A 25,229-nucleotide genomic window follows, 5' to 3' on the forward strand; every position below is an offset into this window, starting at 1 on the left:
CTGGGATTAAAGGCGTGCGCCATCACCCGGCTGGCCATTTAGCTTTTTATTACACCAATCCCAGCACTACACCTTCACACACTGTACAAATATCCCACAACAGGAAGGACTTTGCAGGATCAGCTTTCTATAAAGGAAGATTTTGAAACGCAGACACTGCCGAGCCGCACCACATGCCAGGCACCTTCACAAACACATTTCCCAGTCTTCTAAGCCCTATATGCTGCTACAGTAACTTTTACTCATTGATGAGGAGAGTGAGGTTGGAGGAAGCTCAGCAAGTCAGGCAGGGGTTGGGCCAGGACTCAGGCTTGTCTGCTGCACATTCTAATGTGAAGATGAAATCAACATAAAGAAAACACTGGTTTGATATCAGCTTTAGCTTGGGGCACAGGTAAAGCACTCAGGAGAGACAGCACAGATCCAGTTTACTTTGCCCAAAGCTACACTTGGCTGGACAGGAGCCTAATGCCACAGCTTCTGCTGCTTGTCCCTGTTTCCAATGGGAGGGTCCCAGACCAAAGCAGAGCTGCCATGCATTTATACCCACAAGTAAACAGGTAAGTGAGTGAGGAGACAATCACAGGTTTTTGATTTTTTTTTTGGTTGTTTGTTGCTATTAAATCCTATTCTTAAATTCTTCATGAAGAATTTAGTACAGTATAACCAAACAATTGGAAAGGTAAAATGTTAAGAACACTTGGGGGTCTTTTCTCTGTATTTAAAAAAATCTAAAGCTAGAACTCTGCTAGCCAAAGGGTTGATTTCTCAATGAGGCTTGATTTCTCCAGGCTCAGTGGCTACAGCTGCCTTTGGTCTGACACAGGACTAGGAGCTCTGCAAGTGCCCCTTTAGGCATGCTTACCAACTGAAGCCAGGGTTTCCTTGACACAAAGTTTTTGTTTTTTGTTTTTCCAAGACAGGACTTCTCTGTGGTAACCCTAGCTGTCCTGGAACTTGCTTTGTAGATCAGGCTGGCCATGAACCTGGAGATCTGCCTGCCTCTGCCTCTCAAGTGCTGGGATTAAAGGTGTGTGCCACCACCACTGGTAACATAAAGTAGTCTTAAAAAATGTACTTTTTGGCCGGGCGGTGGTGGCGCACGCCTTTAATCCCAGCACTCGGGAGGCAGAGGCAGGCGGATCTCTGTGAGTTCGAGGCCAGCCTGGTCTACAGCGCGAGATCCAGGAAAGGCGCAAAGCTACACAGAGAAACCCTGTCTCGAAAAACCAAAAAAAAAAAAAAAAAAAAAAAAAAAAATTGTACTTTTTGTTAGAAAAACTAAAGCAAAAATAACTTACGCTTTACCTATTGCAAAAGCTTCCCCAAGGATTTAGAGCCAAAATAACCAACCATTCCATCCTAAATATGGTTACTTTCTAAGTTTTAAAATAGTAAAGAAATTATTCAACTTTATTAATTTTACTCATATCATGTCTACTAAAAATAAACTTCATTTTGATGTTAATTCTGTATTGAGCTCAAAGGAACAAAAACCACATTTTAATGTGCAACACACACACACACCCCTTCCTTGATTACCGAGATCATGGTAAGAACATGAAAACCTGATGCCAATTAAGTATCAAAGCTAAAGAATACCAGGTTCTTATCTCAGTTGATGACCATCTTTCCAGTCTCAACTTTTAAACTTACTCCTTTTCATCTTTTAGTTCGTGTCAAAATTACACACCTGGCTTGCACAGTACTTATTTTTAAAGAAGCAGTACGTGATGCTGAAGACTCAGAATGTGTGAAGAGAGGCGGTCCATTAAACTAGCAGAGACAGCAAGGCTGCCCTTTGAGGTCCTTCATCTGATGACTGCTTTGAAAGGAAACAGCTAATCACAAATGAGAAGAAATGGGAAAGGCAGGACTACTTTGACTTCCACTGGAATGGATTTAGGCGGCAGGGACTATACTGTTAACTCACACACATGCACACAAAAATACTGCCAAGAGGAGACCAACTCTACTGAGGAAGACGTCAGCTCAACACACCCTTGTGTTGGAGAATCAGGTCGCTGACGGCTGTGCCATCAGGAAGGCCCTTTAACCAGCAAAGCTCAGTGTGGAGGAATGCAATGAGCAAACTGTGTGGTTTAAACACTTCTCCAATTCCATATGCACGACCAAAGAACCCCAAAGTACATGGAGCAAAACCTACCAGGATGGAAGGGAGAAGCCAAGAACTGAACAACAGCCGTTGAAGATCAGCACCAACCTGTGAGAGCTGGCAGGGCAGACAGAAGAGAAGCAAGGAAAGAGGAGAACTGAATGCATGACAGACACTTAGAGAGCTGTGCCCAATTACAGCAGAATACAGTCCTCTCGGGTGCGCACTGAGCACCCTCTCTGACAGATGCGGTGTGCTATTAAGAAAGCTTTGAGCCGGGCGGTGGTGGCGCACGCCTTTAATCCCAGCACTCGGGAGGCAGAGCCAGGCGGATCTCTGTGAGTTCGAGGCCAGCCTGGTCTACCAAGTGAGTTCCAGGAAAGGCGCAAAGCTACACAGAGAAACCCTGTCTCGAAAAACCAAAAAAAAAAAAAAAAAAAAAAAAAAAGAAAGCTTTGAAACACTAAACAGGGTAAGATCACAAAACCCTTCTCCAACCAACTAATGGATCTGGAAGAATCTAAGATGAAATTAGAAATTTATAACAGATTTGGACAATCTACAAATATGTATGGCTTAAACAATATAACTGCTAAATAACCAGGATGTCAAAGAAATCACAGGGAAAAGTAGAGATTATTAAGTAGAAATAAATATGGTTAGGCAAAATAGGACTTGGGGGAAATTTTTGGCTATGAGTATTTGTATTTTAAAAAGAAACCAGGCATGCACTGGTAATCCCATCCACTCAGGACATCAGACGGAAGGGTCACTGAACCCATGAGTTCCAGGCCAGCCTGGCACATAGGGAGACTGTTTCCAAACAAAAACCCAAATACAAAAAACTCCTCAAAGACCAAGTACCAATAACCTAATCTTTCACTTTACAGGAAGGAAAGGTGGATCTTGGTGAGTTCAGCCTGGTCTACATTCAGAGTTCCAGGCCAATCAAGACCACAGCGAGAGGATGAGAACTACCATCAGCCCTTACACGCTTCCAAAATACAGAACACACTTGTGAGGCCAGCACTGCAATGATACCAAAGATAAACGAAGAAACTTTAGACCAGTATCTCTTATAAGACTGAAGAAACCATCGGCAAAATCCTAGCAAACTGGATCCAGCAATGTAAATGACGCTTACAATCAGTGAGATTATTCTAGGCTGCAAGGTTGGCTCAGCAGAAACCCAGTGTAACGGTTGGGATTTATAGTGACTGCTGACAGCATCTGGGAAGACTGTAGGTTTGAGGTCATCCTGGACTGAACAGCCAAATCCTGTCTCAAAAAAAAGTCAGTATCATATACTATGTTAATATGGAACAAAATGCCACAAGATCATTGCAATAGACATAGGAAACAATTGATACCCTAAAAAATTGTCCTGTGATAAAAATACCCCATAACCTAGGAATATATTATGTTCTCAACTTGATGGGGGAATACTCTAAGAAAATCTTGTAGCTAACCTCAAACTCAATGTTCACAAACTAATCTCTCTCTTCCCCCTCACCAAGATTGTTAACAAAACATGAAAATCAATTCACATCCTTTATATCCAACCACCTGGCAGTATGAGGTTCTACTTAAGGATGAACAAGTAAGAAAATAAAATAGACTGTGAAAGACACATAAAAGACCCCGTATGTTCAAAAGACAGAATCCTGTACACGGAAAGTTCTAAAGACAAGTTCAGCAAGTCTGTGAAAACAGCATATAAAATAAATCCCATTCGTATAGGAATGAAGTACTGCTACATGATACAACACTGATGACCCTTGAACACACTGAGAACAAGAAAAAAAAAGACTACCTGTTGTAAGACTATACTCATATGAAGTGTCAGAATAGGCACACAGAGAAACACGCAGATTTACAGCCCCCAGGGCTGGCAGGAGTGGGAAGTTCTGTTAGCGGGTGTGAGGTTTCCTTGTGGGTGATGGAAATGTTCTAGAATTAGCACACCTGTGATGGTTGCATGGCCTGTGAATACCGACAGAAACATGGTATTTCAGGGATGCTAAAGCAGAAGGCCAAGAATCTACTGCTTGAGAGTTTACAAATACCGACAATCCTTTAAACATACAATATGACAAATTAGCTCATCATTTTCTTCGTAAGGCAGAAATATTTCATTACCACATGATAAAATGGCTCTTGGCTAAGTCGACTTCACTCTTTCAAAAATTTGTAATGTACATACTAAGCAAAAGGAATATCTTGGTTTGGAAGTCCTTACAACTCATTCCTTCATCCCACAAATTAATTTATTGAGCACTTACTACATGCAAAGCACATTCCCAGGTGTGGGGAAAGTTCTCAGTGTGGAGCTAAAGTCCTAGTGAAGGTGCACGGATCACCAACAAAGGAAGGAGAAGTTACCAGAGTGGAAAGGCCTCCTGGAAGAAAATAAAGTGGAGGGGGCAGCGCCACACAGGGTGTCTCTGCTCTGCCCAAGTTAGATACCAGCAGCCACGCTGTCCTGCCCTCTTATGAAGTTGTGAGCACATTCTATATGCGGTATTAAAATCAGCCTCTGAAACACGCTGGTGAAGGACACTTACAACACAGTGCTTTTATTTTATTATTTATTTATTTTAATACAAAGCTTTGGCATTAGCAATTTTATGAAAAAATAAAATGTACTAAAAATAAACGCTTGTGTGGCATGATTGGTAAATGATGCACAAAAATAGGTTCTTTTTTCCTTCAAGGCAATCAGTCAGAAAGCAGTGTTTTTCCTTCTTCAAAACCATTCTACCCTATGGAATAAAAGGGAAACAGAGATTATTGATTAGTTAAAGGGTGGTTGTCAACATTCTAAAACAAGAGACATGATCCTGCAGGGTGGCCTGGGACTTGCCCCAGCCCTAGCATTTGCCTGAGACTAGCAGTTTCCGAGCAGTAGTTGAGCAGCTCATCTTCTCAGAACTGCGTTAATCTTCCCAGACCGAATACAGGAAAAAGAAGCCAGGCTAACAGTGCCTTGTTTAACATACAGGGGTAGCTGCTATCCCAGCTGGATTTGCACATGCTGCTCTTTACCACTCCAGACTACCATGGCTATGTGAAAGAGCTGAAGAGCACAGACTTCAGGGACGTGCAGCTTTCTGTTCAGGAATCTCTCAGGTTTGAGGTGCACCCAGTATTATCTTAACGTCTCTGTAACAGGTGCTAAAGAGTGCTCTCAGTCTTCTGAAAAGTTTCCTGGTGCCCACAGGATCCTTTGTCTTCTTTGCAGACCTTGGCCCTGTGAGACCACTCTACTTCCTGGCCCTTTGTACTTGGCTTATTCCCTAAGCAAGGCCTTCCTACCACCATGCCTGGTGTGTGCACTGCCCTAAATCACGCCATGTTCTGATCGTTTCCTCTGTGCTGAGGATCCATGCTGCAAACCACCTGATTTTGGCTATCATACGATTCTCCAGGGCCTCTTCATTTTCTCCCTACCATGTGAGGACTTCTTCCTTCAATTCTGACTTTTACCTAACTTTCTGCCTCCATCTCTACCCTCAGAGAACCATCTCAGCCACCATGAAAACCCTCAGACCCTCACCACTGTTTATAAGAATAAGGTCTGAATTCTGGGGTCTGCCTGCTCCCAGTGCTACTGCCTCTGGTGATGCATCGAACCACACACTCCTGAAACCTGCTCTGCTTCCCCTCACTTTGTGCCCCTTTCTCCTGTGAGGTTCCTTGGTGCACAAGCAGCAGCTCTCTTGGGTGTCCCTCCCTCGCTCCTTTCTGTTTCTTTCCTCATTTCCAACTCCTGCAGGGAAGGGAAGGTCAGGTCTCGGAACTCATCCCCTGTTCCCATGAGGCCAGTGCCTAGTGAGCACTGAGGCATGGCATTAAAATGATTAAGGGAGCTAGCCAACTTTTTCTGGAAAAAGCTCTGGTGTGAACAACGGTCACTTTTCCTAAGCACCTCTGCTCATTTCTCATAGTCCCTACTGAAGGTGCCACATCTTCCTTGTAGTACCTCTTCGGAAAAACTGGATATTATGAGATGGAAGGGCTTTTTAGGAACACTATAACATTAGGTGCTTCTGAGAAAAAGAAAAATGGCCATTGCAAAGACCAAAGGTAACTGTTGCTTTGCTTGGGACTCTTCTTCCACACCACCTTCTTAGAAACTAAACTTCTCTGGTCACAAATGAACCCCTCAGTGTTCTGTGGAGCAGTCAGGGCCAAGAGTACAAAGAGAAGTTGAGAGCAGAGGTACTGGTCTGCATCCCACTGTCCTTCCTAAGCATCTGTTAGGGACCACTCAATCCCTCTGAGTCTCAGTACTCCTCTGTGTAAATACTAAAATTTGGCTAAAAGAGAATAAATATGACAAGAAGGAAGAAGATCTATTCCGAGCATATACCTCAGAAAGTAATGTTAAGTATTCTTGGTAACATAAAAGACAAAGATGGATGCTAGCCTGACCAAGAGTATTTGACTGAAAAAGTAAACATCTGAAATTCTTGCCCAGTGCTTCTCAAACTATTCCTGAAGTCAGTTTGGAACTCCATGACTTGCATTAATAGAGAAATAAAGTACAAGACAGGATGTGGCAGGTAGTAAGAGCCACCACTTTTGTTTTAGTCACGTATGAGGGAGTGCTAGGTCACAAAGCCAAACAGATCTCACTCTGGGAGATGGTGAAGTCTGGAAACTCTGCTTTTGAAATTCAAAGTCCTGAAAAAGGCAACTAGAAAGCAATCCCAATCCTTGTCACATGGGCTCTGATCCCACCCAGTAGCATGCACTCAAAGACCTGTCTCACAGCCCTAAACTGTAGCTTCGGGGTGAATAGCCAGGCAACAGCTGGCGAGCTCGTTAGCTTACCAACTGTCCATATGGACAACTCTGCCTGAGAGAAGTTGTTTTCTTCCATTAAACCTACTCCTCTGTGATGCACCAGGGCTCCAGAAGCCTTACTCTACTTCTGCACTGGCTGTGCAGTGTGAGGCTACTGTGAACACAAGGGGATGCTCAGTCCATAGCAGATCCTCCTTTTTCTAGCTGTCCTTGGGACACCTTGAGAGACCTCTCACCTCCTCTTTCCTCCTTTCTAAGCAAAGCATCCCCAAGACATCTAATGGTTCTATTTTCAGACCCTTCTCTATCGACACTCTGCTCATCTGTCACTGTTCTAAAACAGAAGTCTAACTAGCTGGCTGCAGTGGTGTACTCCAGAAAGCAAGAGTTCTAAATAGACTACAGAAATATTCAGTATAGAGGAAACTGGGATCATCAACTGCTTTTATTTGGTTGATAAATGTCTACAATCACACCTGGAAAGCTCACCAGAACTGTCAGTGAGGCATGGGACCCATCTACCTGCTGAAGAGTCCAGAAGCCAGGGCTTCTCAATGTTAGGTCCCAGCACAGAAGCGTCTTTCTGCGTACTTGATCACATTAATCATATGCATTTCCTGCTGCCCAGACCAATTATAAAATCCTGAGTACCTGTGCTACCTATCTCTATAAATCTTAAGATGTGATTTTTTAGAATCAGTCTATAAACTAAGAGATGGGTCCTAGAGATATAGTCCAACTTCCCACTCAATTTAAAAATCTCTCCTATATCATCTACTTATGTGTTCCTCAAAAACAAGGATGAAAATATCTTTCTCACAGAGAGGGAAAGATGTCACAAATATAAGCGGGCAGGTGCTGGGCTTTCATAGGCTTATTGGAATAGGTTGAACAAAACTCCCTGGGGAATGAAGTTCAGCAGTCAGTCTTGTTGAAGCAGGTACTGAGAATCCAAGTGTGAGAAGGCAGCTGAAGCCTGTGTGCGTTTGCTGTGCATTTCACCCCTTTGACCGTCATCCTGTTTACATCTGTAGTCTCAAATGTCTGCAGTGCTAGAAGCTTTTAAGGAATAATTAGTTACAGAAGAGTACTTAAATAAGTACTCTTTCACCAAACAGAAGGACTCCAAAATACACAGACTTCTGATGCAGCCAATAGCATCGAATCCTTGGTAAATGGTACCTGTAAATAAGGTCAGGACGCTGCTCCCTGCTGGTCATCAATGTACTTACAGCAAAGTACAAGGGGCCCAGACCTGCCTAGGTTTGGCATGGCTGCCCTAACATCTGCTCATGCTGCTTGCTCTTGCCTACAGGGTTTTCTGAATGAACACACTGCACTGCTGAAGCTGTCAGGAAAGAAAACTGTCCTCGTGGGTACCTTTGTGCTGGGGTTACTATTAGTTTCCAGACGGTCACTAAAATGTCAACAGGTCTTTCCATCTGTTTATAGATAATACCATCACACAAATGGACAGGTTAAACCAGGATGATTAAAATTAAAAAGGACCTCATTCTGGCTATAAATTTATTGGTAGATTAGGGCAAAATGAGTAGGTAGATTTAAAAAAATCCATGAACAAAGAAGTTAAAAATTGCTAACTTTTTTTGTTTTGTTTTTCAAGACAGGATTTCTCTGTGTAATAGCCTTGGCTGTCCTGGAATTCTCTTTGTAGACCAGGCTGGCCTCAAACTCACAGAGATCCACCTGCCTCTGCCTCCCAAATGCTGGGATTAAAGGCATGCACTAACACACCCGGCCTGCTAAAAAATTTATATCTGGAATAAAATAATTTAGGAATTTCCACCAACCTTTTAGAGAGACACTGGCACAGAGTGACTGATCTTTTTCTCCCACAATAAAATGGTCTTTAATGAAAAAATCAAGTGATTCATACTTGCAAAAACAACAAAACCCCCAAGTCACACAGAAGCTCAAATGGAGAGGAAAACATCCTAAAAATATGACCTAAGATACTCACCACTAATACTTTGGTGACTATCTTTTTCATGGACCCTCAGGTGTGTATACACACATGTGCACATGCACGCACACACTCACTCAATTTTCTCTCTAAATGGGATTATGAATACTGTCCTTTAGGATGGGTTTGAAGGCAAAGAAGTAATAGTTGAATGAACAATTGCAAATCAACCATCTGCAAAGGCTAATGGGAGAAGGGCTGACTAAGACATGGCTGTGAAGACCCATGACTTAGGTTCTGAGTAATGCATTCATGTATGGAACTGAAGCAGTATGACCCAGGCACTTGGGTTCCTATTTAGCATTCTCTGAAGTATCTGTTGTACAGACTGAGTATCTGGGAAGATTCTGAGTAAGAGGACCATTAAACTGTCTAGTCATTCTATACAAGTGCCCAGAGCATCACTATTGATTTGTACTGCTTGTTACTCATAGTTGAATTTTTAAAAATATTTAATTACATTTACCTATTTTATGTCCTGGTGTGTGTGTGCATGTGGTATTTGTAAAGACATGTGTGTGGAGGTCAGAGGACAACTTGCAGGAATTTTTTTTTTTTCTTCCACATGGTAGATTCTATGACTGAACTCGTCAGGCTTGGCGGCAAATGCCTTTACTCAATGAATCATCTCACCATCCCCCTCACTAGTAAAATCTTAAGAACTGGGCTCTGCTGGGAGGTGGTGGGGCACACCTTTAATCCCAGCACTCGGGAGGCAGAGGCAGGTGGATCTCTATGAATTCGAGGCCAACCTGGTCTACAGAATGAGTTCCAGGGCAGCCAGAGCTACATAGTAAGACCCTGTCTCAAAAACAAAACAAAAAAAGAACTGGGCTTATTATCTAGCTTGATTGGGAATAAGCAAGACAAATGGCTATAGACAAAACAATGATTTCACTTTGAATGCAAGTGTTTTTGAAATCATGGGCCCACAGAGTTCCTATACACTGTATCTAATTTCATTGACAAAATTAAATTAATTTGCTTTATAAAGGTAGATGGCCATCTCTTAATTTTAAATTATATTTACCTTTTTTGTGTGTGTCTGGGTGCATATGTACATGTGCCATGGTGTGTATGTGTGTAGTCAGAGGACAACTTGTGAAGATGAATTAACTCAGGCCATCAGGCTTGGCAGCAAGTGTCTCCCCTGCTGAGGCACCCTCCTGGCCCCAGATGGCCATCTTATTTACAGACTGTAGCAGAATCTTGGCGGAATTAGTTTGGCTAACATTTATTGAGCACTTATTACATACTAGGCACCGTACTAAGTCCATAGCCCTATGATGTAGACTAATCATTATCTGCTTATTTTGATGATTAAAATAATCTTCAGATAAATTTAAATGCCTAAGTCTCACAACTGGAAAATGGAGGAGTTGAGTGAGAGTCAAATCTAGGTGTGACTGACTCTAGAATCTGAGCGACTGATACTGTGTTCTGATGGAAAAGTGCATCTAACGGTGTCCACAGACGTAGCTGGTTGCTGACTGACCTAATGGACAGGTGAAGACTATTCATATAAAGAGTGAAGAACACCAATGTACCACAGTAGCCTCTCAATATGTACAAGGTCATGGATGCCAGAAGATATTCCCTGCAAGTATTTGTCAACAGATCAGGTTAGAGGTAATATGACAGGGGAAGTGAAAGTTTTGTGTTTCCACAGTTGAACAATAATTAAATTTTTTCAGGAGATTGTTTACTGTTGACAACTTAAAATGCGAGGCCATACTCCAATGTGGAGAGCACATGATATGCATCAGTAGCAATGCAGGCTCAAATCTGGGCACTGGCCCAGGGTTATGCTAATCTCTAAGTAGTACGAATACTCAGGTAAAAGAAAGGACTGAACAGCCAATAACATTTAAAACAATGGAAAACAAACTCTTCCATTATCATATTACTGTGGAATCCTACTTCTGGAAAGTCATTGTATTAAAAGGATCAAGATGTCTAACCTACAGTAGCCCTCATAGCAACATGCAGCTTCTGCCAGCATTCCTAGCTCTGTGCGTTCCTTGTGGCAAGACCATCTCACCATTAAGAAGCCTGACTGGTGTTTTTCCTTATGGAGGCCAACTCTGCCTTTCTGTAACCTACATGGCCTCTTTCTGCCCTTGGAGAGACAGTCTATTCTGACAGCTCTACCTCCCAACAGTCTTCTGAGAGCAGTGGATTTCCTTCCTACTTCTTTCCTGTCCTTGACCACAGGCAAAGGTCTTAGTGTTCTCCCAAAAGCTGACTAAAGCTCCTGGTAAAATCCTAGGAGCACACATAGAGTGGGGCTATTCCTGCCAATGGTGAGGTCATGGACATTCTTCACATACTAAGACTGTTCTGGTGTCCTGGCATCTGCATGATGCTGTGGATCCAGCTTGTACTCAAGCGAGCCTCCAGAGCTTTGCTCATGTATGATGGTCTTCATGAACAAAATGAATTCCCAGTCTGTGTGACTAAAAATAGATGGCTCATGAAATAAATTATTTGCTAACTATGATCCCACTGGGATCAGCATGAAACAGGTGGGAAGCCAAGTCTCACCACCTTCATGAAAATTACTTGTTTTCTTGGGATCATCTGGCACATGCAATCCAAAAAACAATTTGTTACTTACTCATTAGCATTCAAGCTAGCTGTGGCTCTGATGATCATGTAGCAGAGTGTGAGAGCACTGAGGAGGCCAAAACTGGCAATAATAAACCATTCTTCTGTTGACAAAGGAAAGGGAGGAAATCACTCTGGGGAGAAGATTTAAGTCAAATCGATGTCAACACTTCCCTCAAATGCAACGAAGCAGACGTCAACGGAGGTGTAAGCCAAGGCTGGCTCAAGGAAGTCAAGCAGGAGGAAGTTTGCCAGAAAGCTACTAACTAGAGAAGGTTAGTGGAAGTACTGGGAAAAGCTGCAAGGAGAAAGGAAAGCATGGCTCAACCATTTCTTTCAGTTTAGATCCAGAAGTACACGAGAAGTGTGACCACCAAAAGGCCTGGGAAATTATGTAGGAGAACTGTACATGGACAGATATTACTGTGAATTTACATGACAGTAGAACAACCATATTTATAATCATTTTTCAAATTTCCTTTTTGCCATTTCTGCATGATTCTAATACTCAATCTTAGATAAGGCTTAGGAACACAGAGTGGGGTTCTCCAAAGTCATGTGGGTATGCTAAGCAGAAAGCTGCTCCTCCATCACTCATGTTCGCATTTTCTCGTATCTATCAGTTTACTGAGAGTATTCATACTAAAAAGACACATTACAGTTGTGCCAAGAAAATATGTTCACGACTCTTGCTGGGAAGTGAAACTGGTCCTTCAGTCTGTAGGAAAGTAGGAGGGGCCATGACTGATGAGGTGTGTAGAAGTTAAAATCCAAGTCATGCATACACGGGGACAGAGGGAGACTAAACTGGGGCCTGAAAACCAATCTGACTTGCTCCAAAGTCGTAACTATAAAATTTTGCCAAGGGTAAGCTTAATCAGGATGGTTTACCAAAGTAATTCTATAAAATCCCTCTACATCTGTAACAAGGCATGGCAAGTGTTCATGTGCAAAACTGTGCCTAACAGGAACGTTTCTTCATTTTAACATTTTTTAGTTAGTATACAAAGTAATGGCTTCCATATGACTTTATATATGTAACATATTTCTTTAAATTTTTTTATTTTTAGTTATGTGTACGCGTGTATGTATATGTGAGCACCTGTGCCCATGGAGTCCAGACAGTGTGGGACCCCTCGGGGCTGGAGTTACAAGTAGTTGTGAGGCACCCCATGTGCGTGCTGGAAACCAAACTTGGGTCCTTGGAAAGAGTATCAAGTGCTCCTAACAACTCTACTTTGGGTATTTCTTAGTCTGGGTTTCATGAACCCTAAAACTGCACAAACTGTGTGTGAGCAGGCTTTGTTTCTAGAAGAGTCTAAGAGAACTTGCTCTCCGGGTTCCAGGATGCCGACTCTGTTCTATGGACTAAATCTCGGCTGTCTGGTTGGTTTATGATTAAAACACTTAGTGAACTCTTTTCATGTGACATTGCAGCCGCTGCTCCTGGATTACAGATTTCCTCGGCATCAGATGGAAGCTTTTTTTTGTTTGTTTGTTTGTTTTTTTGAGACAGGGTTTTTCTGTGTAGTTTTAGTGCCTGTCCTGGATCTCACTCTATAGACCAGGCTGGCCTCGAACTCACAGAGATCCGCCTGGCTCTGCCTCCCGAGTGCTGGGATTAAAGGTGTGTGCCACCACCGCCTGGCAGATTGAAGCTTTTTATTTAAGTCAAAATGGATACTTAAGAATCCACATGAAACCCACTTTTTAACCTATGCATGTTTTTAGTTGGGAATATGTATACTAGTATTTTAAAATTCAAGAGATGGATTATTATCAACAGCAAGAAGAGTAACAATATTCATTGTTTTTCTTTTCTTTTTAGCTGTAGCTGAGGCTGGTCTTGAACTTCTAATTCTTTTGGTTCAACTTCCTAAGTGCTCGGAATGCTAGGATTATAGGCATGTGCCACTGTGTGCTAGCACTGAGCTGCCACCAAGCCCACCTTCTCATAACTCTTTGCTCAGAGACTATCATTTAGAGACTTCAGTTCCATCTATATTTCTGAATTCTGAACACATATATCTTTCTGTGTCTTTGTACGTGAGACACACCATCACCGCACCGCCTGGCAGATCCAAGAGTACTTCAGCAGCAATCTGCTGCTGCCGAGCCACCGTTCTGCAATCCCACTGCTTATCAGCACAATGTCTTGCACACAGTGGGACTGTCCTTGCTTAAGGTAATACAGTTATTTGGAAGGAAAAGAGATACTTTAGGTCTAGATAATCACATGATTTTTTTTTTTTTTCGAGACAGGGTTTCTCTGTGTAGCTTTGCGCCTTTCCTAGAACTCACTTGGTAGTCCAGGCTGGCCTGGACCTCACAGAGATCCGCCTGGCTCTGCCTCCCGAGTGCTGGGATTAAAGGCGTATGCCACCACCACCCGGCGAATTTTCTTTACTGGCATTCTGTATAAATTCTGATAAAGGTGTTTTATTTGGTATATTTTTATCATCAAAAGATTTTATTATCAAGATTTTGAAGACATTTCCACATAAAAATGACAAGATGAGTGCTTAATGTAGTAGGTGCTCAATAAATTCCTGATAAATGAAGGGCTTCTAAAAAACGCAATCTTAAGTCACCTTTATCTCCTTTTGTACTGCTAGACCAAGTTTTGAAACTCTAGACCATAAAATCTAAATGCCAAAGTAGGAAACCATGAAATGCTGCTAAAACAAGCACTGGGAAATGGTTAAAAAAAAAAAAAAATTTGAGCCACACTATATCAAAGAATAGTTTTACTTATCGGAATGAAAGCTCTTGGCCTTCAGACAAATGGCAACCTCTGGATGGTTCAAAACCATGCATTTCAACAAAACAGATCACAAAAGCCTTAACATGTAAAGAGCAAGTTCTTCCATAAACTGCTTCCCCCATGCGTGTTACTGACTCCCAGAGGTAAGTGGAGCCTCCTCAACGCTAGGCTTGAAGTCCTGGGTAAGCAGCAGCATTATTAGAAAAGGCAGCACCAGAGTGGCGACGAGAGATGGGTGGGAGGTGGTTAGATGGAGACTGCATGTAAAGAATGAAAACGGAGAAGAGGACTTGCTTGTTACAGGATGAATGCCTTGCCTACAACACCCATACACACACCACCAACCCACTCACACTGAAGACAGACGGCCACTGCCCGCACAACAGTACATTTTTGCTTATTAACAGTTCAACAATCAAGACATTTCATAACTGGCCCAGATTATTTTTAGGTTCAAATTCTCCATTAGTTTTTCACCAAGTTGCTTATAGCACGGGAGATCATGGGCAGCAGTGCTCGGCACACAGCATACCAGCACCGCTGCCCGCCAGCCCACAACGCACTCCAGTGTCTCCCATTAAAGTGTCCATTTGCAACGCAATGACTTCAAAACAAGGCTTACTGAACAGCCATTAAGACAAACTTTTAAAACAACTAACCACATTGTCACCAGCATGCACATTCCTTATTATAAGGAGAGTCTGGAATTCTAAACATCTGTTTGAATGAATATATTCTCTTTCCCTCTATGACACCGCTGGCCCACGTGGCCTCAGCTTTCTCCGTGACAGTCACCACTTGCCCAACACCGGCAGCAATGCTGTCCGGTGCCTGGGCAAAGGCCCACTTACTTGTTACTGCAATGTTGATTTCACCCGTCCTAGGAGTGAGCTCCCCATCTTGAGGAAGAGGCGATATGCCCGAAGTTCTCAGTGGCTCAAGGCCAAGGGAACTGTCGCTGGCAAGGTCCCCGAGGGCTGATCTTCGGTTAACTGCTTGGGTTCTGGTGAGCCTTTCCATATCAAATGCTACATTATCAGTACATGGCAGATTTGGCTGAAAAATATTTCCAGGTTAAAAAATCATTACAAGAATAAGTTTATAAAATGCTGAATGTTTAACACCCACTCTAAGAACTTCACCATGCTTTTGTCCACATAATTACTTCTCATTTACCTGCCCATCTATCTTTCCTACTGTCATTTAAGAAGCTTTCTTCAAAGAACAAGCTGATTTCCTTCCAAAAGTGGTACAAAGGAAAACCAAAATTCATAGCTCAAAACTGTCCGCTGTAGTGAGGCAAAGAAATGATAACCATTTGTGGCCTCAGTCACAGGCAGAGGGAGGCTAATACCATTTATAAAGCTGGCACTTTCAGACTGAAAATTTACCTCATTATCTTAATATTAAGTATTATTATTGTTAAGGGCAGCAGGTAACAAAATACCTTGTTTATACTGTAACTTCTCTGAATGCTCCATTTATTTGGTATCTAGTAAAGAAAACAAAACATCTACCTTTAAAAACAAAGCACACAAGCAAGAGCAGATCAAAGCTCAGGCTTGTAAATGATAAGAAAATAATCTGCTTCAAAGCCTAAGCCTCCAGCTACAGCCAGAAGTCTACCCATGTAGAGGTGGGTGTGAACACTCACAGCAGAGTAATATGCAGCTCATTCTGTCTGCAGAAGACAGAGTATGAAAACAGAGCTTAGAAAAATGGCTGACAAAAGGGACAGTCAAGACCCAGAGCCTACTGCTTCCAGGGCAAAAGAATTATCTTTTAGAGCCTCTCAAAGTTCTACTAAAAACAAAATTAAAAGTGCAGTGTAAGAGCTGATGCTTACAGTTGTCACATCCAAAGAATCATGACAGCTAACCTTTATTCCAGAAGGCTCCATTAAACATGGACAGAGGACAAGTTACTATTTCCACATGCTGGCCATGTGAGATAGTCTCTGTTATTTATTAAAATAGTCTTACATGGAGGATAACTTGGCCCCCAGAGGACAGACAGTTAGCAATGGTGACTTCATTCTTTTCTATTAAAAGTATACCCTGGATATATGCTTTTGTTGACATTTTAGTAGTGAGCCTTAGCCATTAACGCTGAGCTAGCTCTCCAACCCTATATATCTTTCTTAAGCAAGGAATGCAAGAAAGTCTTCAACATTCTCCTTGTACTGCTCTAGCACCGTCCCAGCTGACCTCAGTGCAGCACACTTGGCTAACATACTTGGCTGTCAAGTCGCTCCAGGCTCTCTATGGGCTTTGTGCTTACCATCTGCTTTCACTGCCTGCAAGTTACTGACACTCAAAGACAGGAAAGGCAAGTTGAAGAGGGCAGAATATGACATCGTTCATATTATGCCAAATATAAGAAAAATCACTATTAGACCACAGTTTTCTATACCCTTTTTCTCTTGTGTCCCCTCAATCAGAAGCACCCCTTTTAAAGTAGACTAGTCTAGTTATTTACACTCTCATGTTCCCGAGGTAGTTTAGAACTCTGAAGTCATCTGAGGAAAGGCACTGCTGCTCAGACAAGGTCTACGTGGCAGAGAAAGCTGGAGTATTCCAAAGAGAGCTGGTCATGGCTTCTATTATGCCAGTTGTATCACAATGCACATGGACAGGATGTTACACAAAAGTAGTACAAACAGGGAACATACCACAATTCCTAGGGCTTTCAAAATATTAAGTTTGCACATAGGACAGGTACAGTGTTCACTAAGCCAGGGATCCACACATGATTTGTGGAAAACATGCCTAGAAAACAACAGAGAATTATGTCATAAATTATATACTGAAGAACTCCTAGGTCAAAATGGAAAGAATCAGAATTTTAAATTTTTTCTGCTTTAGATTTTCAACACCCAAGAGATAAATAGTGGGACATATAAAAAACACAACCTACAGAAATTCTGCACCTAATCTCATGTGCAATGAGAATGAGAGGGATACAGATGCTTGGACTTGTCTCACATGTGTGTAAGTGACAGGGGCTTGCTGTGTTACCCAGGATGGCCACAAGCTCACAAGTGATGAGAGAGTAGCTGGGACTATAAGTGTAAACTACTGTACCCAACTTGCCTTTTCATGCCACTGAATTCCAAAAAAGACTTGAAGAAATCTAGAAAAATTTATTAAGAATAAAGATAACCAGACTTTATAAATAAGCTATGTTTTAGAAGAGTAGCTCATGTAGAAAAAGGGAATTTCACATAGATATTAAGTCGTAGTTAAATGAAGAATTCTCTGGATAAGTGTCAGTTTTATGGAACTCAACCTAGGTTGAATATTGGTACAAGTCACAGGGCAGTTAGAACTGTTTTAGGATGGTGAACTCTATCTAATAATGAGATCATCAGTTGGTGATTCTCGGCTGAAATGTTAAAGGGCTGAGGATGGGGGACAATGACAGCCTCTCCTACTCATGTGAACGGAAAGTCACATCCTCCTGATGGAGTCAGCCACTCAGGGAGGGTCTGTATTCCTAGAATAGGAACTTGTTCTCACAGGAAGTCTGGAGAAAGACTTTGAAGGATAGGTAAAGGTCATGCCCAAACTCTGGCACCCTTGCACAGGAACTTGATGAAGCTGCAACCCACCATGGGGAGCCTGGAGTGCTGGGCTGACATGAAGGGGCATCACTAGATATTTGGGCAGTTTTAGAAGAAATGTTGCAATCTGAGTTTGGGATAAAAGACAATTTAAGAGATACCAAGTTGGGCCATCATATACCTTTAAAACCTTGATTGTTAATTTATAATTTAAAGCCGGGCAGCGGTGGTGCACACCTTTAATCCCAGCACTCAGGAGGCAGAGCCAGGTGGATCTCTGTGAGTTCGAGGCCAGCCTGGTCTACAGAGTGAGATCCAGGACAGGAACCAAAACCACACAGAGAAATTCTGTCTCAAAAAACAAACAAACAAAAATTATAATTTAATATTTTGGTTACTATTTGAAAATGCAGTTTTGATTTTAAAAGATGGTTTAGAAAACTTTTTACTGGGTTGACAATTTCAGCCAATAATATATACTATTCCACTTGATGGCCTTATAACCCATTTCTTTGGAGACCAGAATCAAGATCTTGAAGTCTAGTCTTGATTTATCAGTCTAGTCTGAAACTTTCAGATAGGGTATTCTCATTCCTGAGTACCTTTCTTTAGGGGCTTTATAGGCTGGAAAGTTATCAATCCATAGAGAGGCTGATATTTATAGAATACAAGGTGTTATGTCTGCCTCTCACTACTTATTAAGGACATAAGAAAGTGCTCCAGAGAAGGATGAGGGACTTCTGAGGATTCAACCCTTACTGAGGGTCATCTGCAGCTACTGTTCAGAATCACTCAACTGTGCCAAGGTGGGCTGCAGTGGAACATAGAACAGAACAAGCTACTGTTATTGCTGTTTCTTTTTAAAAACATTATTATTTGTAGGTATGCATATATAAGCTCACAATGTGGTAGTCACAGGAAAACTTGAAGGAGTCAGTTCTTTCCTACAACCACATGAATTCCAGGGATTAAACTCAGGTCATCAGACTTGGTGGTAAGCGCCTTTATACATTAGGCCATCTCTCCAGCCCAGAACAATACTTCTTAACCTCTGTGGGGCATGCAAAGGTCCCTTTAAATCTCATCTAAACTGTAGAACCTAAACTACGATGATCTAATTTACATACATCTGGGAGCAGCTGATAGATGTCTGGGGGCTTAGCTAGTGCCAGGACAGAGTGGGACAGTTGAGGTGTTCTGGCCACTGGATGGATGATGGGATTTGGCTGGTTGTCAGAGCAGAAGAGATCATGTTATTTCCAAAAGGGCTGCTTTGGTTCAGGAGTGAGAGGTACGAAGGTGATGTGGTAGCTGAATCTTAACCACAGATGGTAGAAACCCTAGTATAAGCAAGCAGCAGCTGTCTTTAATGGATAAGGATTTGGCTCTAGCCTGTCCTGGGCACTGTTTTTGCTTTTCCTATTACTTAAATTACTGGCTACTCAGAAAAGAACAAAATGGTGTACCTCCCTTACTTAATCCCGTGCCTCTGGTGACATGGTCTCATGTATTTCAGATTAGCCTCAAATTTGAGGAGCATCTTCAATCTCTAATCTTGCCCTCACATCCCAAATGATGGATAACAGGTCCACATGACCATACCCATTTTTGTCATGCTGTGAAATTTTCACACACTGAGTTTAAGGGTTTACAACTTGTCTGTTTCTTTAACCTTAAATGAGCCATAAGTGGATTTTTCTTATGTTGGAATTCTTAAGTACTTATTTTCTTATAGATGTGGTGACCTAGAAGAAAAACTGTCCTATTATATTAGACAATTACCTGTTCCCCTTTGTGTGGTTATAGAAGACAATAAAGACTAACTGGTTATCTGGAGACCAATAAGAATCTTCTTCCTTCGTTAACTTAAAACCTGAAAGAACTCTCTTTAAAAACAAATGTTCTTTTCAGCTGTCACCCGCACCCCACACAACGAATCCAACTCTCTTTCCACAACCCAGAGCCAATCTTTTCCCATCTCCACCACCAGTTCAGCGTCTGTGCATCTGACTCCAGACCTTCTACCTCTAACTCCCACACCTTCTCTGGATCAAACACCACCAGCCTCCAACAATCCTGCACTCTCCTTCCTGGCCGCCTTTGTGAACAAATGCTCAGGCTTGCAGCTGTCCATTTTTTTTTAACCTATTTTTTCCATTTTCCTGTGATCACTTCCTCAGCTTACTGCTCACCATACCCACCATGTCCTTCCTCTTGTTTCTGGGCTAAGTTTTGCTACTAAGCATCTGGATCCTTGGCCCACCACTATTCCTGCTTCTCAGCTGTCTGCCTTGAAGGACCATGGGTGGGAGAGTGGAGAAGAAAGGCTGGATTACCTCATGGTGCCAACTGAAGCACATGAAAACCGTACCTGGAATACTCTGAGAAGCACTAAGGGTCGAGAGAGGAAAGCTTTGCTAAACAGGCAAAGTGACCTTAATGTTCCATACAATACCCCAATAAATGGCAACACTTTTGAAACAAGCCTTAGGCACTAGCACTTCCATCACAGTGCCCTCTCATCAGCCAGAGAGTGCACCACAGGGGCCAGACCTTGAAAAGCAGTTCTTCCTCACTGTCTTGAAAGACTCTTGTGATAAAAATACACACAGCAGCAGAGAGGGGCTAAGCGGTGGACCGGGATACACAGAGAACAGTAGAGCAACAATCAGAGCTTCCACTGTGTCCTTTACCTCTGTAAGAAACGCTGTGAGATACACAATGGGAAATGCATAGACCACGGAAGAGACAAAGCCTGCAACACTGAAATGCAGTGCCACCTCCCTTCTGCTCCCCAGGGGCCAGAAATAGAGAGGTCAAAAAGCAGCGGGGCTGAGGGGAGGGGCGGCATCTACACTGGAGGTGAGTCATTTTCACAGCTCTGCAGCCCCTGGGTGCCCTGTTCAGGACCTGGCAAACATGAAAGGACCCAGGATCATTAAAGGTCAGAGACAAGAACTCCTTCCCCAGCCAGGCTTGGCAGATGCTGTTTAAGCCAATCTCCCTCTGAGGTGGAGGTGACTGCAGCAACTCCCCAATCAGGCAGCAGCCAGCTTCCTGACCTGTTTTAGCTCCGGCTGGCATCTTCATGCTGCGGCACCCTCCTTCTCAGTATTTTTACCTGCTAAAATCTTGTGGCTAACCTTTAAATAAGGCGGCTGTTTCCCAGTTTTGGAGCCATGATGGCTAACATCCAAAAGGTGATCAACTGTAATCAACTGACACAAGCAGGAGGTCCCCAAAGCAATGCCAACTGCCATCTGTCCACAATAAATCAGTGCAACAGAGGACAAAAAGAAAAGGTCATGTGACAAGGCAATTCACCAGAGGTTTGATACTACAGAGAAAGGTTTGGTTCAGAATAGGCTTGTTAAAAATGAAGGACGGACAGACATAGACATTTGGCTGTCTTCCGACTGAGGAGAGACAGCAAATAAAGATTCTACCAAAAGCTAGCTGCACGGTCATATGGGTAAGGGACAGATTTAAAACAAACTGGAGTCTCAAAGGCTTGAGTATGATTAAATGCTGAGGAGCAAAGACAGACAGAACAAAGCCAAGGGAACAGACAGTCAATAGATCAAGGTCCCCTAGAAAGGGAAAGAGCTGGCAGGCAAAGACCTAGGCAGAAATAGCAGCACCAGACCAGGGCTGAGCTGCCTCCTCCATGCTAGGAGGTGCCAAGGAGGGCATAGAGGCAGACATGCTGGAGGCCTGGTGATAGAAAGCTCAGGGAAATCCAACAACTGTTCTCTCTATGAAGTTGATTACTGTCAAGTTCACTTGGCTGAGAGTGAGAGCAATGGGGTTAGGGAATTGTTTAGAGAGACACTGCTGTGGTAAACAGGGAGGGCCAACAAGGATAGGAAAAAGGCTCTGGTTAGCACGTGGCATCCAGCCAGGGGTGGAACTCTGTCTAGTCTGTTCAAAGACCAGGTGGAGACAGTGAGGGGCAAAAGTGCTGAGCCATGAAATGGAGAAATCCAGGGAAGGCTCAGGGTCAAAGACCATACAGATAAAAGGAAGCAGGGGTATTCCAGGTGGAAAGACACCAAACAGAAGCACCAGGGAAAATTATCACAGGTACTAGAAAGTCACTGAAGCTTGGAGAAGACTTGGGGTCAGAAGAACTTCCTGGGTTAACCTCTTCTAGGTCAGTGATTCTCATCTGGAGACATTTGAATTATCAAGACTGTGTGGTATAGGTACTTTTGGGGAGTAGTGGACAGAGGCTAAGGACAATGCTAAATGTCCTGTGACATGCAGGACAGCTTCCCTCACCTTCTCCTTTAAACAAAGACTCATCTGATTGAAATGTCAGCAGTGCCAGGGCTGAGAAACCCTGTAGAGGCCAAAGGTTGTCACAAAAAGTTGCTCAATGGGACAAGTTAATTTTTACTGCACCTGAGGATGGCACTGTTGTTAAGGTGAGGGACAACATGTTCTGAGCAGACCAAACACTACAGTTTAGAGAGAAGTCTTTAGAGACTTGAGAGAGCAGCTGGCTGCAAAGCACCATGGAGAACAGACACAGCCAGTGCAGCACATCTAGCATAAGGGACGGACAGACAGACAGTGGAGGGGATAGTGCTGCACTAGAGTGCCAAACCTCCCTCAAGTTTGAGCAAACTGGCACTCTTTTAAGCAGCTCACAAACACAAAGGCTAAGCAGCAGCTGTCTTGTGTCAGCTGCAGAAAGTTAAGGTCCCACAAGGCTGTGGACCTCAGGGGAGAGTGTGACTCTGTGGTATCAGAATCACTCAGGGACTTACTCAAATAAAGATGTATGGCGGGGATCCACTTAGGGTCTTTATAAAGTCGCTCACTGATCTGACAGGGAGTCGGGTTGAGAAAGCTCTGAGTTAAACTGGGGAGAGGGAGGAAGAGAGGGAGAGGGAGGGGAAGGGGGAGGGAGGGAGAAGGAAAGGGAGGAACAGAGGGGGAGGGGGAGGGAGGGGGAGGGGAAGGAGGAGAGGGAGGGGAAGAGGGTGAGAGGGAGGGAAGGAGGGAGAGAGAGCACACTCAGAATGAACCTGAAAAACCAAGGCTTTAGGGATGGCAAGAATGAGAGCAAGCAGCTCAGAGTCCTCTATTTTAGGATCAGACTCCCTTGAGGAAGACACTTTCATTTTAATAACAACAGTGAATGACTTTTTTCCTTTCTGCTTTAGGTACCAGCTGGGTCCCTGGGTTCCTGTGCAGGGACAGGAAGACAAGAAAGTTAACTCTCAGCTTCCTCCTGGGAAAGCAGGCATTGCTGGCTTTGCTTTCTGATGTACCCCACCAACCCTCCCGACTCGCTTCATAAATGTATTTCCTTCAGCCTCACTCACACATTTGGATTTTAAATAACTGAATGAAGAAAAATGGTCAGTACCTCATTTTCTACATGGTTGCTTACACTGAGCTGGGTAAGATCTTCCTTTACATAACCTAGAATTGGAATGCTTATTCCAGAATCTTGGATTTCTATTTCTGTACACAGCATTCTTCTGGAGATCCAGGATTAAAAATTTAAAACAAAAACAAAAAAGTAATCTATTTTGTGTGTATTTCCTAGGCACAAAATGTTACTTTCTGAGTAAGTAAAATAGGACTGGGAGTTTCATGGAGACACAACTGCCTATAAATATCTTATTCAGTCACAAGGTCACAAGGCAAGGTCATGTGAGTATCTTCATGAGATTAAGAGAAGAAAGTAGAAATCTTTGGTTTTAGGTTTCTTAGTAGGTGACTTTGCATTTTACACAGAACAGGATATCTTGTGTTCTATATTCCCTAGCTTGGCATAGAACCATAGTAGAAATCAACATGCTTATAAAGGAAATTTGCATAGCCCAGCCTCGTAGTGCAGGCCTGTAATCTCAGCTACCTGGGAAAATGAAATATGAGTTTGTCAAGCTGAAGGTCAGTCTGGGCTACAGAATGAGTTCACAGTCAGTCTGGGAAACTTAATGAGATTCTGTCTCAAAGTAAAAAGAATGCTGGGGATATACCTCAGAAGAGAGGCAAGGATAGAGAGGGAGAAAGAGAGACAGAGAGGGAGGATGCTAGCTAGAGATCTTATGTAAAGAATGATGACTATTGAAGTCAGACCCCTTTACTGGATCTGCCATATTTTCAAACCTGGAATCCATTGCTGGCTTTACTATCTTTCACTGGACAATGGTGCTACGGTTTGGGTGTAGTCTGAGTGTCCCTCCCAGAGTCCCTGTGGTGAAAACTTTGGTCATCAGGAGGGTACAGTTGGTAGGAGGCAGAACTTCTGGGGAATGGGACCTAGTGGAGGTCCTAAGCTACTGGTGGTGTGAAGTATTTCCTATGGGACTCTTCTGGTGGTGCTTGTGAGGCTGCTACAAAAGCAGCAAGTGGGGCTGTCCTGTCCTCTTGCTTCTACACGGACTCCCACTGTGTATGCTGCCCTCTACCATGCTCACCAGAGGCTAACCCAACAGGGCCCACTGGATGCTGCACAGAGAACTTCCGAGACTCTCTAAGCTAACCCCTTTCTTCAGCAGCCGTGTCAGATCCTTTGCCACAGAATGGAAGACTAACCAGTATAACAAGAGAGAGGCACCCTCTTTGGATTGTTGGGAGGACCAGAGAAACAGTATGTAACCTGCACAGAGCAGTGTACTGTCTCAGAGCAGCTATAAAGCAAACAGCAGTCCTCTCATTCTGCCTAACTCAGGTCCTTACCACAGTGGAATCCAGAGCCAGGTAGATCAGGTGGAGGGCTCATGGGAGGGCTTGGTAATGGACTCTAATTGGAGATGGAATGAAACAAAAAGTGTTTTGTGTTTGCTTTTTTGTCTGTACTAGGGATCAAACACACAACTTGGTACATGCTAGGCAAGTGCTCTACGGCTGAGCTAACAGCTTAGCCCAGGAGGGTCACTGAATATAAATTTGTAGGTTATGATCTAGGTGTTGTCATCTGTCTGGTTGGTTGTTTCTTTTTTTAAGGTTTATTTATACTGTATACAGTGCTCTGCCTGCATGTATGCCTGCAGGCCAGAAGAGGGCACCAAATCTCACTATAGATGGTTGTGAGCCATCATGTGGTTGCTGGGAATTGAACTCAGGACCTCTGCAAGAGCAGCCAGTGCTCTTAACCACTGAGCCATCTCTCCAGCCTGTTTGTTTCTTTTTCTTTCTTTCTTTTTTTTTTTTTTTTTGGTTTTTCGAGACAGGGTTTCTCTGTGTAGCTTTGCGCCTTTCCTGGTACTCGCTTTGGAGACCAGGCTGGCCTCGAACTCACAGAGATCCGCCTGGCTCTGCCTCCCGAGTGCTGGGATTAAAGGCGTGCGCCACCACCGCCCGGCTTCTTTCTTTTTTTTTTAAATAGGGTTTCTTTCCATATCCCTGGCTGTCCTGGAACTCGCTT

The 25,229-nt window shown here is 43.1% G+C and overlaps 1 protein-coding gene across 4 annotated transcripts in view; it reads right to left on the reverse strand.

The window, feature by feature from the left end:
- The window catches only part of Rnf130 (ring finger protein 130), a 110,461-nt gene that overhangs the window by 18,484 nt on the left and 66,748 nt on the right, over positions 1–25,229 (reverse strand). For 2 of the 4 annotated variants that reach the window (XR_008222442.1, XM_052758074.1), the window contains exons 6-7: positions 16,952–17,048; positions 15,132–15,336 (exon numbers count right to left, since the gene is read on the reverse strand). Coding sequence is in view for 3 of the 4 variants with exons in the window: in XM_052758074.1 (XP_052614034.1) it covers positions 15,132–15,336; positions 16,952–17,048 (302 nt within the window). In the remaining variant the exon portion in view is untranslated. Of the gene's footprint in view, positions 1–4,666; positions 4,879–11,526; positions 11,621–15,131; positions 15,337–16,951; positions 17,049–25,229 lie in introns of those variants that run through there. The other 2 variants (XM_052758075.1, XM_052758077.1) reach the window with 2 other exon arrangements.

Source organism: Peromyscus californicus, unplaced genomic scaffold (genome assembly GCF_007827085.1).
Source record: "Peromyscus californicus insignis strain IS unplaced genomic scaffold, ASM782708v3 Scaffold_3__1_contigs__length_106647218, whole genome shotgun sequence".
NCBI classification, from domain to species: domain Eukaryota; kingdom Metazoa; phylum Chordata; class Mammalia; order Rodentia; family Cricetidae; genus Peromyscus; species Peromyscus californicus.